This window comes from Prionailurus bengalensis, chromosome A2, assembly GCF_016509475.1.
Source record: "Prionailurus bengalensis isolate Pbe53 chromosome A2, Fcat_Pben_1.1_paternal_pri, whole genome shotgun sequence".
In the NCBI taxonomy this organism is placed as follows: Eukaryota; Metazoa; Chordata; class Mammalia; order Carnivora; family Felidae; genus Prionailurus; species Prionailurus bengalensis.
In genome coordinates, this window is record NC_057348.1 from 134,047,739 (window position 1) to 134,064,857 (window position 17,119).

The 17,119-nt window shown below is 37.9% G+C and overlaps 1 protein-coding gene across 2 annotated transcripts in view; it reads left to right on the forward strand.

Annotated features, from left to right (window-relative positions):
• The window catches only part of TES (testin LIM domain protein), a 46,592-nt gene that overhangs the window by 8,929 nt on the left and 20,544 nt on the right, over window positions 1-17,119 (forward strand). For both annotated transcript variants that reach the window (XM_043589313.1, XM_043589314.1), the window contains exon 2: window positions 15,903-15,988. In XM_043589313.1, coding sequence (XP_043445248.1) covers window positions 15,903-15,988 — 86 coding nt within the window. The remainder of the gene's footprint in view (window positions 1-15,902; window positions 15,989-17,119) is intronic.

Below are 17,119 nucleotides of genomic sequence, written 5' to 3' on the forward strand. Positions count from 1 at the left end.
TTACATTATTAGGGGCCTCTGACATAAAATTTCTGTCAAATTGCTAATAATTCCTCATAGCTTACTTTCGGTTTCTTTATATGTCTCTTTACAGACTGATATCCAAGACTTTGCAGATTGCCACATTTTTGAGTAGCACTGCAATAATAGGAATACAGACGACTAGTAAGAAGTCTCAGAAGCAGAAGTAATTAACTTGAATTGGGTGGATTTGGGAGCATTTTATGGAGGAAACAACATCCAAACTAACTCCTATAGGATAAATAAGGTTCCATTAGGCAAAGAAGGCCCTGCAGGAAGAATAAATAGCATGAACCAAAGGAACACAGCTGTGAAAAGTCAGTAAGCCTTTGATAGTCATACCATTAACATTTTCAGTTTGACTCTTCTAAAATAAAGCCAAGGTACATGATCTACAGTGGTTTCTAATTCTACTAGGTTACAGGTTTGAATCGGGGAATTGTGTCACTGAGCTAGTACAGACGCCTACTGCTAAGGATCTATTTCTCTATCCTAACCCTGATTCTTATTTATTACACTATGTCATCTCTTGAAGTCCAGGAGGAAATTTCACACCAGAGTCTATTTTGTGTAGTCTGGATTTGGCTCCAAGTTGTGGGTTGGGACTACATTGACTTCACAGACCTTTCATCCTCCTTAGATCATTGAATATCTTAAGCAAAAGGCTGGAACTGTAGCGGGCATGCCCAACTGTAGGAACCCATTTTAAGCATCTGCTTGTGCCACAGCAGTCATATCTGACATCAAGGAGAGAAGTCCAGTCTACTAGTGACTATGAGGCTATGGCAGGGGTGTGAATGTTTAATACCTGGAAATGAAGAATTGGGATTATTACTTCAGTCCGCCACACATACCACAGTGGGATTGTTGAATATTACAGGCTGAAGTATACTTTTCTGAAGATACCTCATGTATCAGCAGTCTACACAGTATCACAGACTACTGATTTTTCAGAGGCTCATAGGCTCTTCTGAAAAATTATAAAGGAAAAGTAACCTTGCAGTATCCCTTATTTTATTTTTAGAGCATTTTTTTTAACGTTCATTTATTTTTGAGAGAGAGAGTCAGAGTGTGAGCAGAGGAGGGGCAGAGTGAGAGGGAGACACAGAACCTGAAGCAGGCTCCAGGCTCTGAGCTGTAACCACAGAGTCCAATGTGGGGCGCAAACTCACAAACTGTGAGATCACGACCTGAGCTGAAGTCAAACACTTAACCTAGTTAGTTACCCAGGCACCCTGAGCATCCTTGTTTTTATCCTTGTCATTCTTCTGTTAGCTTTTAGACTCAGAGCTCTCCAAATTCACTCCAGCTAAGTCATACAGTCTCCATGTGAAGAAATAAAGAACTAATTTTTTTCTAGAAAATGGCAAGTTGCCAAAGGTTCTTAAGGGGGGGGGGGGGCTACAAATCCTGACCTTTTAAATACTGCGACAAATTGAAAATAGAGTTCACAAATGTTCAAATGTTGCTCTGTGTTAGACTGTGCCAGGGGTGGCAGAATAGAAAATTAACTGAAGAGAAATTGGCAGAAATTAAAGAAAGGTGAGGGAGGTAAGACAGATTTTGATGGCTTAATATCCATATTGCTTTTAAGATGTCCCAGAGAAAAACAATAGAGATGTTGTTTGTTAGTACTTTTCTCCTGGATCAAGATGAAGTCAAGGCAGAGGATGGGATCATCCTGTGGGTCACTGTTGCTCACTGCATTGAACACAGGGACTTTAGAGGGAGCAGAACAGACTTTGATGTCTCCAGATATAAGTTTGAATCCCAATTTGATAGTCCCCTAGAAATTTGGACAAGTTTCTTAGTTTTCTTGGCTTCAGGAGAGCTTATCTATAAAACATGGATATTACTTCCTTTTTGGGTTATTGTGTAACTAAATAAAGCATATCTTGTAAATACTTAGAATGGTGTTAGCAATTGCTTTATCAGTGTTAATTAAAAAAACATTTTTTTTTAGTGCTTACTTGCTTTTGAGAGAGACAGGATGAACGAGAGAGGGGCAGAGAGAGAGGGAGACACAGAAACCAAAGCAGGCTCCAAGCTCTGAGCTGTTAGCATAGACCTGCATGTGGGCTCAAAATGTTAAATCATGACCTGAGCTGAAGTTGGATGCTTAACCAACTGAGCCACCCAGTGCCCCAATCAGTGTTAATTATTAATGTTGTTAATGTTCCCTGATCAGTTTTTTTTTTGTTTGTTTGTTTGTTTTAGTTAAGTAGACTTTGGCATCAATGAGTAAATGTTGGGAGAACCGAATTGCAGTGGTTATCAGCTTTACAATCCTGGATTCAGTTCTTTGCCCTGGCACTTACAAGCTGTGTGAATTTGGCAAAGTTACTTAACATTCTAAACCTCGGGATCTTGATCGGAAAATGGGTTACAACTATCTGTCTCACAGGGGTGTAAGGATGATTGAAATGAACATTTTAAAGCACAAAGTATGGTGCCTGAACAATAAATAGATGTATCATGATCATTATCAATAAATACAAACTAGAAGGAAGAAAATCCTGCATAGATCTTCAAACCACTTAATAAGCACCTGAATATATCATCAAGAATTTTATGACAGCACGCTCTCAGGATAAAATTGATACTTGGTGCTTTGTTGGACACAAAAAAAATATCTAAAGTTCAACAATTGGGATGTATTATATTATTCATTTAGTTTGTTTCCTTTTTGTAATTTTTAAATTTTGATTTTAATTTTTATAATAAAAGTAAAATTTTTTAACGTTTTATTTATTTATTTTTTTGAGACAGAGAGAGACAGAGCATGAATGGAGGAGGGTCAGAGAGAGAGGGAGACACAGAATCCGAAACAGGCTCCAGGCTCTGAGCTGTCAGCACAGAGCCCGACGCGGGGTTCGAACTCATGGACCGTGAGATCATGACCTGAGCTGAAGTTGGACTCCTAACCAACTGAGCCACCCAGGCACCCCTAAAAGTAAAATTTTTAAAAAAAATTATTCATGTTTATTTATTTTTGAGAGAGAGAATGACAGAATACGAGTGGGGGAGGGGCAGAGAGGGAGATATAGAATCTGAAGCAGGCTCCAGGCTCAGAGCTGTCAGCATAGAGCCTGATATGGCTCGAACCCACAAATGGTGAGATCATGACCTGAGCTGAAGTTGGGCACTTAACTGACTGAGCCACCTAGGCACCCCAAAAGTAAAGATTTTTTAAGTAATCGTTCCTAGTACTTGTTTGAGCAGGCACCATGCGCTAGTCACTATAGGAAAGATTCAAAGCTATATCAATGAGGCTCTCAGGAGGGGGCATTTGATTTAACATGACTAGGTATTATGTTTTCCTAAACAGAATCTTCCTCAGACATTTTGTGATAAATTGCAAAAATAGCCACAATATTTTGCAACACTTCCCATTAAAAAATGGAATCTATTTTCCTACCTTTGACTCTGGGCCGCCAAAAAAGTATGGTAGCAGTGATGTTGTGTGTGCTCCAAGCTTGGATGTCAACAGGCCTTGTCTCCTTCTACTTTCATGGAACCTTGCTGCTACTATGGAGCTAGCCTACCCCAGCCTGCTGGGGGATCAAAGACCACATGTAACAGATGAAATATCTCAGCTGAGGCTCCTCTAGGCCAGCTGTCCCTAGTTGACCTGAAAAGTGACGGCAGATGCGGTGAACCTAGCTGAGACTAGAAAAACCATCCAGCTAAACCCAGTCCAAAGTGCCAAACTGGAAAAGCCATGAGCAGAATATTATGATCATAAACTTCAGAACGAATGGTTATTTTAAGCCAGTATATTTAAGTACTGCTAGGCAGTCAATCATAATTTACACACCCTCTATTGTTAGAATGTAAGTCTTCTCAGCCTCCCACACTGAAAGCTACAGGAAGGGTCTTAGAAAAGGCTTTTCTCACTCTGAGTTATCTTCATAGCCCTCTGTATGTGTGGGGAAAAAAAAAAAAATCAGGACACTGTAGCTTCCCTGACATCACTGGTCACTTCAGAATAGGCTGTTTCTAATATATCAGATCTACGTTTGATTTCTTTACTAATTGTTCTGTTTATCAAGATAAAGGAAACTTAAATTCATCTGCAACTGACATTTGATCCTAGTTGTAAAAAGGTGGTATATGCATGTTTTGAAAGTGGTCTTTTTCCCCTGAACCCTAGACAAATTTAAAATGATGTCTGTGTACCTTTTGTAGCGCAGAAATCTTTGGACTGTGGTCTAACTATAAAATAAAAAGCATGTGAATCCGTACCATTTCTCTAATGGATCAAACATCAAAAACCAAGTCAGGGGCACCTGGGTGGGTCAGTCAGTTAAGCAACTGATTCTTAATTTCTGCTCAGGTCATAATCTCATGGTTTGTGGGATGGAGCCCCTCTGTGCTGACAGTGAGGAGCCTGCCTGGGATTCTCTCTCCCCCTGTCTCCACCCCTCCCCTGCACGTGCTCGCTCACTCTCACTCTCTCTTTCAAAATACATAAATATTTTTAAAAAAGAAAAGAAAAAAAATGGGTCAAAAATTAGTTAAGGCTCTTATGTTTACACAGAACACCACATGAACATAATTCTCTTGTTTTTCCAGAGTAAGGGATGGTGTGAAAAAACTATAGACAATAAGTAAATATGCATGCAGCATCTGGAATTAGGGTTTCCTACATCTCTCCCTGCCTTTCCCAGGTTCCGAGACCCCCAATCTGTGCTGTTAGACTTTGTTTTTGTTCTAAAGGCCCCTGACGCCAGTCCTGGGCAAAAGTAGAAAATGCAAATCCTGTCATTTTGTACTTTTTATCCTCCCCCACTCCTCGTTGCCATTCCTATGCCTTCTCTCCATTGGCCTTTACTTTCTATGTTCCCTTGGATCCTCTGGCTTTCCTGGGCAGCCTCCTGGAATGGCGCTCTCAGCCAGTGCCACAAGCCTCCCCTTCTCTGCTCTGTGAGGACACACCTGCACTGCTCTCTCCCTGCCTGTGCTCTGATTAGATAAGCAGCTAGTGGCAATAAATAACACAAGTGCATAGTCATCTTCCCCACGCCCTCACTCATCTGTTATAGCAGGTTACTCCTAAAGAAATGATACTCTAGCCTTTAGGCCTGGCAAAAATGATGCCAATGTTCAAGTTTTAGGATATACAGAGTCTTAATAAAGGCCTCTCAATATACAGCTATGTGTGGGATACACTCTTTACAGTCAGCTGTTGAGGTAGTGACACAAGACCAAATTAGGATTGTTTGTTTGATCTAAATTCTTTCAAGGGACTACTACAGACGCCTTTTGGACTCAGATTTTTAAAATCCCTTTTATAGCTAATAATTGGGAAGCTTTGAGGGCTGTGTATAAAAGCACATGCCATTGCAGAGTCCTTCCAGGGAGCCGGAGCTCAGCCAATCCTATTAAAAAACTATTTCAGCCGCAATCATAACCTATTAATTGTGACATTTTTATAGCCTGCATTGTCTTTCTCAAAGTAACGGATTGAGAGAAGGCCTTTTTTGAGTAGAGTCTACAAAGGAGGTATTCTATTGGTGAATATTTCAAGCAACTTCCTTTAAGCAATAGAATAGAAATAATTTGATAGTAGTCAGCTCGAAACATGTTTATAAGGAACCAGCATAAACTGAACAGACAATACATTTTTAAATCATTTGCTTACCTAAAATGAGTGTAGATTTTTTTAAAAACCTAATTTTTTCCATAGTAAAACTGTGAGGATACATTGGGTTTCAATAGGTAAGCAGTACTAGAAAAATAGTTAGGAATTGCTGACTATAAATATTACCTAATTGGAATTAGGTAATTTGCATCCTGACATCACAAAGAAGGGCTATATATATTTTTTCTTTTACTTAATTCCATCACCAGATAGATTTATGTAATAGAACAAAGTTTATATAAATCTTTTTCCATTTTTAATGTGAAGGAGGACTGGCATATTATAAAAACAGTGAATTTTTTGTCTTAAACATATTTTTGAAAATTTCTTGCTAATCAAACCTGATATTCTGTATTCTATTTTATGATTGTGTTCTAAAACACAAGAAATATGTGTGTATATATGTACTACACAAGTGTGTATATGTGCTGAGATTGATGGAAAATAAGACTGAGAGACTAAAAATCATATTCTACCCTGTCTTCCGGAAGACTGTTCCCTGGGCCTGACTGAATAAATAGCTAACAGACTGAGAGGAATAAGAATATTTATATGTAAGGAGCAAAGCTCTGTGTTACTATGCCCATTTGATTGAAGAGACATTTAAATATTTGAAATGGAAAAAAAATAAAGATAAGAGTGGTAGATAAGCACACCCTATACCCCTTCACTTTGTAATATGTCTGTCTCATCACAGATCACTTAGTCTTTGGATTTAAAATCAAAACAGAAAAGAGGTTGTGGAAGGAAGCTTCTAAGATGGCCACCATTGATTCCCAACTCCTAGAATTCATACTTTTGTCTATTCCCCTCCCCTTGAGTGGGCTGGACCTGGTCAGTTGCTGCCAAAGAGTGTGACATGGCAGAAGTGATGGTATGTCCCTTCTGAGATTAAAGGCCACAGCTTCCATCTTGGGTGCTCTCACTCTCTCTGGGATCATTTGCCCTGGGAAAAACCAGCTGCCATGTCATGAGGCACCCCTGTGAGACAGCTTAAAAGTGTGTCTTGGCCCCAGTCAAGCTTTGTGATGCCTGCATCCCTGGCTGACCCTTGATTGCAATGTAGGAAGAGGCCCTGAGCCAGTCCACCTCATTAAGCCACTCCCAGCTGGCTGACTGTGAGATCATAAATGTTTATTTTCAGCCCCTAACTTGTGGGGGTAATTTATAACCAATACAGAGATTTTCCATTATAAATGTAGAAATTTCGTGATTTGAAAAACATGACAAGTATTACTTCAGTTTTTGCCTCATTATATCACCCCTGGGCATTATATGGAATCTTTTATATGATGTATAAATACATAACATAGCGAATAATTTTTAGTATTAATGATAAGTCTACATATTTTGAATAAAGATCTTTCAAGTTTGAGATTTAACTTTTTCATTTGTATTTCACTGTTTCTTTTTGTTTTTATTTTTCACTTTTATTTTTTCCAGGGGATGATATAAAAATACTTTGGATTCATTGTTTCTTTTAAAACATTTTCTCTCTTGTTATACCATTGGAAGAATCCTATTTTGCATCAGGATCCTGGCGATTTTCCTTCACCCACACCCTATTCTTTTGAGGGTCCTCTTGCATGTGTGAATAATCACCTCAGGGCCTTTAGCGTTAGTGCAGCTGGTGTCCAGACATTCAGGTTCCTTGTCATCAGTCTCACATTTGTCTAAGAAGGAGGAGCTCCGGCTAGTGACGAATAGGCAGTCTTTGAGATCAAAACCTATTGTTCCAGAGGAGTTACAGATGAGGAATATTACTCATTTAAATTATTATTTGTCTTCAAACTCTCATTTTGGAGAAGAAAAAATGATGACTTTGTAGTTAAGAGCTCAGGATTTGGAGTTATAATTGCTAAGATTCAAATCTCACTTCTGCCACTTGCTAGCGGGGCAGTCTTAGACAAATTACTCAATCTGTCCAAGTCCCAGTTTCCTCGTGTGTGAAATTGGGAAGATTAACCTTTCCCATAGGTTGTCTTGTGAATTAAATGAAATGGTGTCTGTATTGTGCCTGGCAGTAGTAACATCTTAACAATTGGTGGTGGTGGAGGTATAAATACCACTGTCGTTAAGTATAAAAAAATATATAATTAGAAATGTTTCAAGATATCATACCAGAACTAAAATTCATTATTGATTTGTAGAAGAAAGCAGCAGGATCTACTTCTGATCTTGTCAAAAATTTACCATAATTACTGAAGTTGTATATATGTCTTAGGTAATCTGCTGCATCTCAGACTGAAAATAGACAAATTGCCTTGGTGACAGTCCCTGTGTCACTTACTTGATACTGGTACTGCCTTAAGAAATGTAGGGACAGATTGAGTGGGAGTTATCTATTTAATTTATTAAAGTTCCAGGAAGACTGACACAGTACCTCCAGAATAGAATTTATTATAAACTATTTAGGCTGAAAGATCACTTGTTTCCTTTTTTCCTAATACAATAATCTGTGTGATGGTTTACTACTGTGTGCGAACAAAAAGATGTCACTCCATTTGGCTCACAGTGGATTTTATGATACAGATTCATGTAGGGCTCTGGCTTTGAAAGTTATGGCACTGAAAAACTGAAGGAATGTGGAAATGAATTGTGGAATCTACAGTGAAGAGTTTTATTCCCATTTGTAAGTGCTATTGACAGCTGAAGACTGTTAATTGATTATTCTATTCTTGAGCTATAATCCTTGGTGTCAAGTTAAAAATTATATTGATTTCTATTTTCAAAAAACTAATTTACTCTTTATCTAATCCAAGATCTTTCCATGTTCATGACCTACATTTAGGCATTAGTGTTAAGCTGCAATACAGCTGACCTGAGGCAGTTAACAATTCTCTGCTCCAGCTTTTCATCTGTATGAAAATGCACATAATAATTAATAGTACTTCAGACTTTCATAGGTTTGCTGTGAGGATAAAATGAGATGATCCATGTAAAAATCTTAGAACCATGCCGGGCAAAAACCACCCCTACCACAGCTTTCTTCTTTTTCTTCTTTTTAAAAAATTTTTTATTATTTTAATTTTTATTTTTTTGAAAAGCAATGGGAGTTCCTGGAGTAAAAGTATCATGTTAAAAGGTCATTAGATAATTAAGACCAGTATTAAATAAATAAATAAATAAATAAATAAATAAATAAATAAATAAATAAATAAAACTTGCTGGCATTTCTGTCAAGCTCAGCCTCTATGACAAGCATCAGGAGTTCAAATATGAGCAAGAAACTTGTAGTCTAATGGGGTAAACTGATGTGTAAATAGTCATAGCGTAGTGGAAAGGGACTAAATAATAGACTGATAGGAATTTAGAACTTGGCTGAGAATAGTCCAAGGAGGGCATCACGCAGTAACTGATGTTTGGATTAGGTCTATAGAAAGTAGGATTTTGCCAGATGGAGGGGAAAGGGAATGAGATCCAGCAAAGGGAAAAGCTTTTCTGGAAGCAGAGGTTTGCAAGGGAGGTGTGGGTTGAAAACCAACTTCTCTGCAATGCTAAGGCATGTCGAATTCATTGAACTCATTGAATTCATTGAACTCATCTAACAAGTGGAATGTGGTCATCATCTTTAGGTTTTATTAAAATAATTTTGAGAGTGGCAATAGGATGCTTTCAAATGGAGTGGTCAGCTAGGAAAGTGTGGTCCCAGGCTGACCTGATAGAAGTTTGAACATTGAGCAGTGGAGTGGAGGTGAGGAAACAAACCATGTAGTTCTTAGAGGACAGACCAGCAAGACTTGGAGCATAGTAAGCATGGCTAGACAGAGATAAGGAGGACTCTGGGCCCCAGTTTGTGTGACTAGGTGAATGATGATGTCTCTTTCTTCATTCTTCCTCTTATGTATTTCAAACTTTAGTGAGAGATGCACAGTTTTTGTTCTTATAAGCAAAGAAAAAGATAGAGCAATTTTATTAGAAATGATTAATAGTAGCTCTTAATCATAATAAATTATCTCTTTGTATTCTCATCTAAGAAATTTGCCAAACTATAAAAGCTGAAGGATACCTCTATTTTTATATTTAAGTCTGGTTTTCTGTGTAACCTAGCCTTTTTCTGGGGGTGGAGGTGGGTATTGCCATTGTTTACAGAGCTTGGAAAGCAGCCAAAGAACAAAAAATGGAAAACATTTTAAGTTTTTGTGTCACAAATTAATCAAAATGAATTGATTCAGGTGGGGAGAACTTCACAGATCACAGATCAGTTTTCTAAAAGAGCTATGTGCTGAGAGAGATCATTTTTTGGAAATGTAGTTCCTTTGTTCAGAATATTCATTTATATAAACGATCTAAAATGCTCTTTAAGAATATAATATGAATATATGTATATATACATATGTGATAGGTAAATAGGCATGCACATGTACAGAGAGAGAGAATTTATGTATATTTCATATAATCTACCTTGGTCTGCTTCATTCCAAAATGATTAAAGAAGTCTTAGTAACACTTGCTTGTTTAGTAACCACATATGATTCTTTGCTCCGGAGGGAAATTTGGTTATGAAAACAGCATGAATCAGATGATCTCACCCTGAATGCTGCATAATATCTTCCAGATTCAAATTATCTCCAAATCAACTCAGACCATGTTTGAAATACCAGATGTTCCGTAACCTTCTTTCCTTTTTCTTTAAAGTATCTGACATGCAATAGCCTTTCCTGGGTCAGAAGGGTCACTTGAAATGTTGCCAACCTATCTGGTTACCTGAAATTATTAGTACAGAGAAATTGATCCCATTTCTTATCCTAGAATACTAAGCAGGGGACAAGGGGTGTTTGGAGGCACAGATCATGGTAATGTAAGTTCTGGAGCCTATAGTTAAGGATATTTTAAAAATCTTACTTGTCTAGGACTAGCATTTCAGGATAAATACTATAGTCATTTTTATTTTTTCAGTTGACTTTGATAGGTATTCCTAAAGCCTGACCATAGCTTTTCCAAATATAGTCAATCCAAAGGATCTGTTTTTTTGGACACTGAAGAAGAAAAATTAATCTGTCATATCCTTGTATTGACGCTGGCCAGAATGTGTTACTAAAATTATATGAAGTAAGTAGAGAGCTTTGGGACCTGTGTGCTTATGAAAAACATGTGTTTTTAGGCACCAAGTGTTGATTCTGCAGGGAATACCATATCACATTTGCTACTAAAATGATTACATGTAACAGAACTGTATCTCAGCTCTCAGAACTTAAGTTTTTTTGTTTCCTATATAAACAACTCCACCACACTGAATTCCAAAGGATTCTGACCAATAAGAGGCAATAATCTATTAGCTTTCTCAAATGACTACTGTCTATTTAGTGTTTAGATGTTGAGCAGATGACTATGCCGAATAACAAATTCAGGTAAAGTTAATCTGAAACATGATTTACAGTCATAATTTTAGAATTAAAAAGTTTGTTAGAGTTAATCTAACTCAATCCCTTCATTTCATTATCCACATGAGGAAATCCAGGGAAGAAAATGACTTCTGAAATCCCTAGGCCTAGCAGTAACACCTGGGGACCAGACCACAGTTTTCCAACTCCCTTGAGTGCTCTTTCTACATTTTCACAGTTCTCTGTTTAGCCAAGTCGTTCTTGATCATTTCCTTAATACCTGGGATGACTAATTCTCACAACATATTACCTATGAGCACACATATCTTGGTGTTTATATTAGTCCAGGGATCTGGACTTCACTTTCTAAACAGCCAGTTTGCCAGCACTTTCTGGGCCCTCACTCCCCTGCACACACTCTGGGTGTCATCATGTAACACCTTGTCTGTTCTTAACCCTCACCAAGAATTCTCAAGCGCGGACACCTGGGCAGAGAACAACCTATAAGATCTGGATGTCTGAGAGTAACCACCAAGGCTCTTGAGGAAAGAAGGATGCTAACCAGAGGGTTCAGCCTGTGCTAAGAATAAAGGGGAGGGAAGAAGTCTAGGCAGAAGAGTCCTGGGTCCTGCACTTCAGGGAATCCTCAATACAGAAGTGAAGGAGGAAGGGAAATTGGCTGAGCCCTTAGGGTAAATAGAGTTCCATACTCTTGCACTGCAAGAGCCAGGGAATCTCAGCTTCTGTGACCTCTGACCAAAAAGGTCTGGAATAGGGGAGAAACCGCTCGAGGCAGCTCTGGCTCTTAAACTCATTTTACTATAGAGTGGAATTTGTACACTTGCCTTCACGTGATATGTTTGACTTGGGAAGGGAAGGATAGCAGATGCCTAGATGCCTAAGTTGTGGCAGAAACAGAAACAGAAGAAATTTGCCTCATACCAGTAGAAATATGTCTGCTCTGGTACAATTTTATCATATAAATTGGATTTAACAGGATTAGAGAACACATTGCATTCTAGATGTGGAACTAGGCACACACTAGAGTGTGAACCACATTTCTTTGTTATTAGTGGCACTATGCTTTTTTATCCTAACAGAGGTTTATAAAGAGGGTAAGAATATGGAAGAAGTTCTCACCCAGTAAGTGACATGGGTTAGAGATCTTCATTGCTGGGAATCAAGCAGGTTTTTTTATACCTATATATTTATAGCTATAAAAATAATTTCTTTTAATGAAATTCCTCTAGAAAAACAAGTTCATTCCCAGTGTGAAACTTACTAATCATGATAGCTGCGAACAATGGTTTTAAAAACTAGGTGTCTTTTTTATTGTGGGTTTATTTTTAATTAGAACTGCTTTCATTGAATTGTGGCAGGAGAGTGTATCATACTGCCATGATCTCATTCCACTCTCCTTCATGCTCCTGTTCCCTCTCTATGATACTTTCAGAGTCCCCTCACAACTTGTGTCTGAGTGTTCGGGGAAGATGAAAGTGTGTGTGTGTGGAGAGGTGGGAAGGAAACTTTCTTCAGGTGGTCATAAACCGTGGTAGGAGGAACCTGTATGGAGACTTAGCTGGCCTTCCAGGCAAGCCAGAGTGGGTGGAAGAACACGGGAGCAGTGCTTTCTGAGTTCTCCTGGCAGGCTGCAGAGCCATTTTCTGATTACGTCTTCTTTCAGAGTCAGGTGTTCTAATCTCCCTGAGGGGTCCCCTCTGTGGCTTGGCCAGCAGAGCTTGAGGGGTGGGTGCTCTTGTTCCCCAACTCCCCACCCAGTGCCTTTCTCTAGTGCTTCTTCCTTACCAGTCTCATCCTGGGAAGATTATGTTTTCCTTGGGAAAAGGAAAAGATAAGGTGAAAACAAAATCCCACTCTGCCTGTGGCAAGTCTGGTCCTATCACCTTTTGAGTGCTCTGAGGTGTCCCTGCTCTAACAATTCCTGCTTCTGCCACAGACCTTCGAATAACTGTCCCCTCACCTTGAATGTGCTTCCTCCCCCTCCTCCTCCCCACTGAGTTAGGAGCCGCTCATCCTTTCAGCGCAGTTCAAGCAATATTTGTTCAAAACAGTCTTCCTAACCTTCCTGACAGATTCACATCTTCCCGATCTAGAGCGCTCAGGCACCTGCATTTGTAGCCCTTTCCCTTTAAACAGAGATGGGCCAGGAAATCTTTGGAAGCCGCAGGGAAGTTCCACCAAGGCACTGAGTGGAGGGCCTGCCACACATGGGGTGTGAGATCAGCGTGCTGTTGACTAGCTGCACGGCCAGGGCAGAACTGCTCTCTTGATTTTCCTTTCCCGGCCTCTTACACCAGGGGGGATGCCCAGGCCTGTCCAGCAATAAAAGCATGTGGGACACTTTAAAAGACATGTTCATGAAACATCACCAGTTCTAATAATCCTAATAGATAAACTGATAAACTATTTTAAGAGGAATAAAAAGCAGGTAGGAAGGAAACAACTTGGCCCTTTCCAATGCTGACTTTATGTTGGCAATGAACTACTCTGGGCCTTACTGTCATATCTCTGCTGACCAAGTAGGGTTCTGGTTATATTAGCTAAGCTTCCAGAATTCATTCAGAATTCGAGAACGAGATGGTATTTTTCCACTGTGCTTGCTGTATTTTATTAAGGCCAGTGTTGCTCAGACCAGGTGATTCAGATTTGAAGGCAGGTAAGAATTTGTTTATTATTAATTTAATTCCATATGTGTGTGCATATATCTGTCATGAGATAAATGTATTTCTTACTGTGAATGATGCACAGGAGAGTTTAGAAGCAGCTGATTTGAGCTAAGCTATGTGATTAAGTCTTAATAACGTCATGTTAATTTTCATGTGGGAGCAGAGTTTGGCAGGAGATGAATGGAACACCATATGAAGGAAATCCATACACCAGGTGGATTCAGGATTCTTAACTCTCCTGTAATGGAAAACTTGAAAGAGCTTGAAAAAGAATACACTTTTTTAGATTTGCCGTTCATTTTAGTCTGGATATCGTAATGGAGAAAATTCTTTAATTACATTCCTTGCAAAAGACCAGAAAATTCAAATAATCCGTTCCTCTCTCTCTTTTGCTTAACCCATTTTACTTCCGTAGTATGAGCTGTGATCACTAGCGACAAGGAAACAATTTAATTCCTTAAAATAATAATAATAATAATAATAATAAAGTGTCATCTAGTATTAAAGTATATAATTTCAACATCTTTTGAAAATTGGTAATGGGGGCATGGCAAAGGTGATGAAATTTAGTTAATACTGGACAGTTTGAGATGGTCTGACTTAAAAATAATGTGGGTTCCCCTGAGCAGCTGGGTAGATCTTCGTTACGGTAAGAGGATGTGGTCATTTTCTTCAGAGAAAAAAAGGAAGGGCTTCATCTAAACTTCAGGGCATGGTCAGACTGAGCTTTCAAGGAACAAATTACAATGTGGTTTAGATTACGTAGCAAAAACACAACTTGGCAAAGTTACAAAAGGGTGCCATGGTAGAAAATCTATTGTTTGTCCAGCTTGAACTCTTAACCCAGGCACTAGCTGCTAAGGAATTTGTCGGGAGTCACTGATGTGATATTTAAAACAGAGTAGCCTGGTCGCTGGTGATTTGCCGATGGGATGATATAAAGTGGGCTGATCTTTAATATCAATAGTTGGGTAAAAGAGCTTACATTGCCTTCTTGGGTCCTTCCCTCATCTGCACTCTTTCCTCTTTTGTTTATTAAGTCATGTCTCAGTAAGTTCCCAAGGATTGTTGTTTATTGTGATTAAAAAATAGATTGTTATAATTAGGGCAGTAGTACACCCCCTCTATTCCCACCCCAGGCGTAAAAGCACAGGCTTTGGTGTCAGAAAGACCTGGACTCAGATCACTTCTCTACCATTTATTTACATGTTGGTCTTAAGCAAGTTCTGTAACCTTCCTGAATTTCAGTTGTCATCTCTAAAATAGAGAATAATATTGCTTTTGAGATTTTATAAGGTTTTGATAAGTGCTTACCTTTATTCCTTGCATTCAACATATGTTATTGCTATTATACTTATAAATAATAACATTTTGAATATAATAAATATAGAAATAATGAACAAAATTGACCATATGTTAATAAAATAAATGAATAATAAATAATAAATGAAATAAAATTATTTGAATCATAATTCCTAAAATCTTTTTTATATTCCTTGTTTGCTAAAAAAAATATGTCATTTGGGGACAGGCTTGCTTCCCAAGCTCTGGCTCTTTAACTCCCTGTTCCTATTGCATACAGGGCATTTAGTGACCAAAGAAATAAATTCATGACTTTTTGCAACTTGCAGTATTTGTAGTCCTCTAAACAGTTGTATTCTGATGCTTTTCCTTTCATGAAAAAATCAGTAAGAATACAAGGTATGTTGAGTAGGTATTTGGAGTCCCCATATCCATACCTAAGTGTCCTCATTGACCAAACAATGTGATACTCATAAAAGATTTGTTTGCAACTTCTATCAACAGGAGTGGTCATATGTGGAATTTAAGAATCAAAACAGATAAACATAGGGGAAGAGAAGCAAAATTAAGATGAATACAGAGAGGGAGACAAACCATAAGAGACTCTTAAATGCAGAGAACAAACTGAGGGTTGCTGGAGCAGTATTGGGTGGGGGGAATGAGCTAAATGGGTAATGGGCATTAAGGAGGACGCTTGTTGGGATGAGCACTGGGTGTTATATGTAAGTGATGAATCAGTAAATTCTATTCCTGAAGTCATTATTACGCTATGTGTTAGCTAACTTGGATTTAAATTTTAAGAAATCTTAAAAATTTTTAGTTAAAAAAAAAAACAGGAGTGGTTAGTAGAATTAGAAGGACAGTTTATTGAATTTTTTAGATTTTTAAAAAATGTTATAACACACATTGTTTTCTACTTAACAGATGGGCTTAGGTCATGAGCAAGGATTTGGAGCTCCCTGTTTAAAATGCAAAGAAAAATGTGAAGGATTCGAACTACACTTCTGGAGGTAATGTTTTGAAAATGACAGCCACATTAGTAATTTCTGCTCTTTGGCACTGCTTCCTCAGACAGTGGGGATCTCTTATAAATTCTCTAGCATGGTTGTTAAGTTGTAGATCTGTCATATTCTTTTCTAAAAAATAAAGGCTAAAGCTATTCTGTTTTCCTACCATTAAGTGTGACTGAGCTAATTGGACCATCGTAACTATATTTGAAATTGTGTATTTGCTGTCCTTCAGATTTCCTATGAGTCTAGAATACTGAATTTATGTCTCTTTCCTGAGTGGCAGTTAAGTTTATGGTAATCTTCTAGGACTGTTTATTAATTATAATTCTTTTGTTAAAAATTGATAACTTTGCACATTTTACCTATATATTTGCAATAAACAATAAATATGATTAAGCACTCATGTGCTGGTTGTCAGGACATAGACTGGTATCTAAGGACTCTTCGAAATTTTTAGCTTTAACACTTGAATTAAAAAAATAATTCATTGCCATCATTGGCTTGTATCAAGTTCAAATATATGGAGGACAAATGTTGGTGGATCCAAATGTGAATTTTGTGTAGATCTTATTTACATATTTTAAAGTAATAGTGTATGTTATATAAACCTAAAAATTGGTATTTTAAACCTGTTCTTATGAAGAATGTAAATTTTGTTCATCAATGGCTGTCAAGACTATAATGGTAGTTGATCTAAGTCTGTTCAAATTAGAATCAGCACATCATTGTTAGAAGAAAAATGTTAAAGTGATCAACTATACATTATTAGGATGTCAAATGCCTGGTTAGAATAAATCTCACTCGAGAACAATTTCTGTGCTGCATATTTCCATGGAAAACTCCCTAGAATAAAAAATTTCATCAGCTATTGAGATTGTGCACAATGTAAGTTATAGGAGAATATAAACAATTAAAATTTGAGATATTAGGTTCTTTTAAAAGCTAGTTTATTTAGCAAGTTTTAGGAAACAACGGCAGTTGTCTTAAATAATGAAGGTAGTGGAAACCTCAGCCCATGCAGAAATGATGGTACAGTTCTTTATTTGTAAGGAGCTAAAATTTTTCAGGGAGTTTTTTAATTACAAGACTTTCATGGATCTTCCCTGTGCCACCTTTTTAAAGGACATAGAA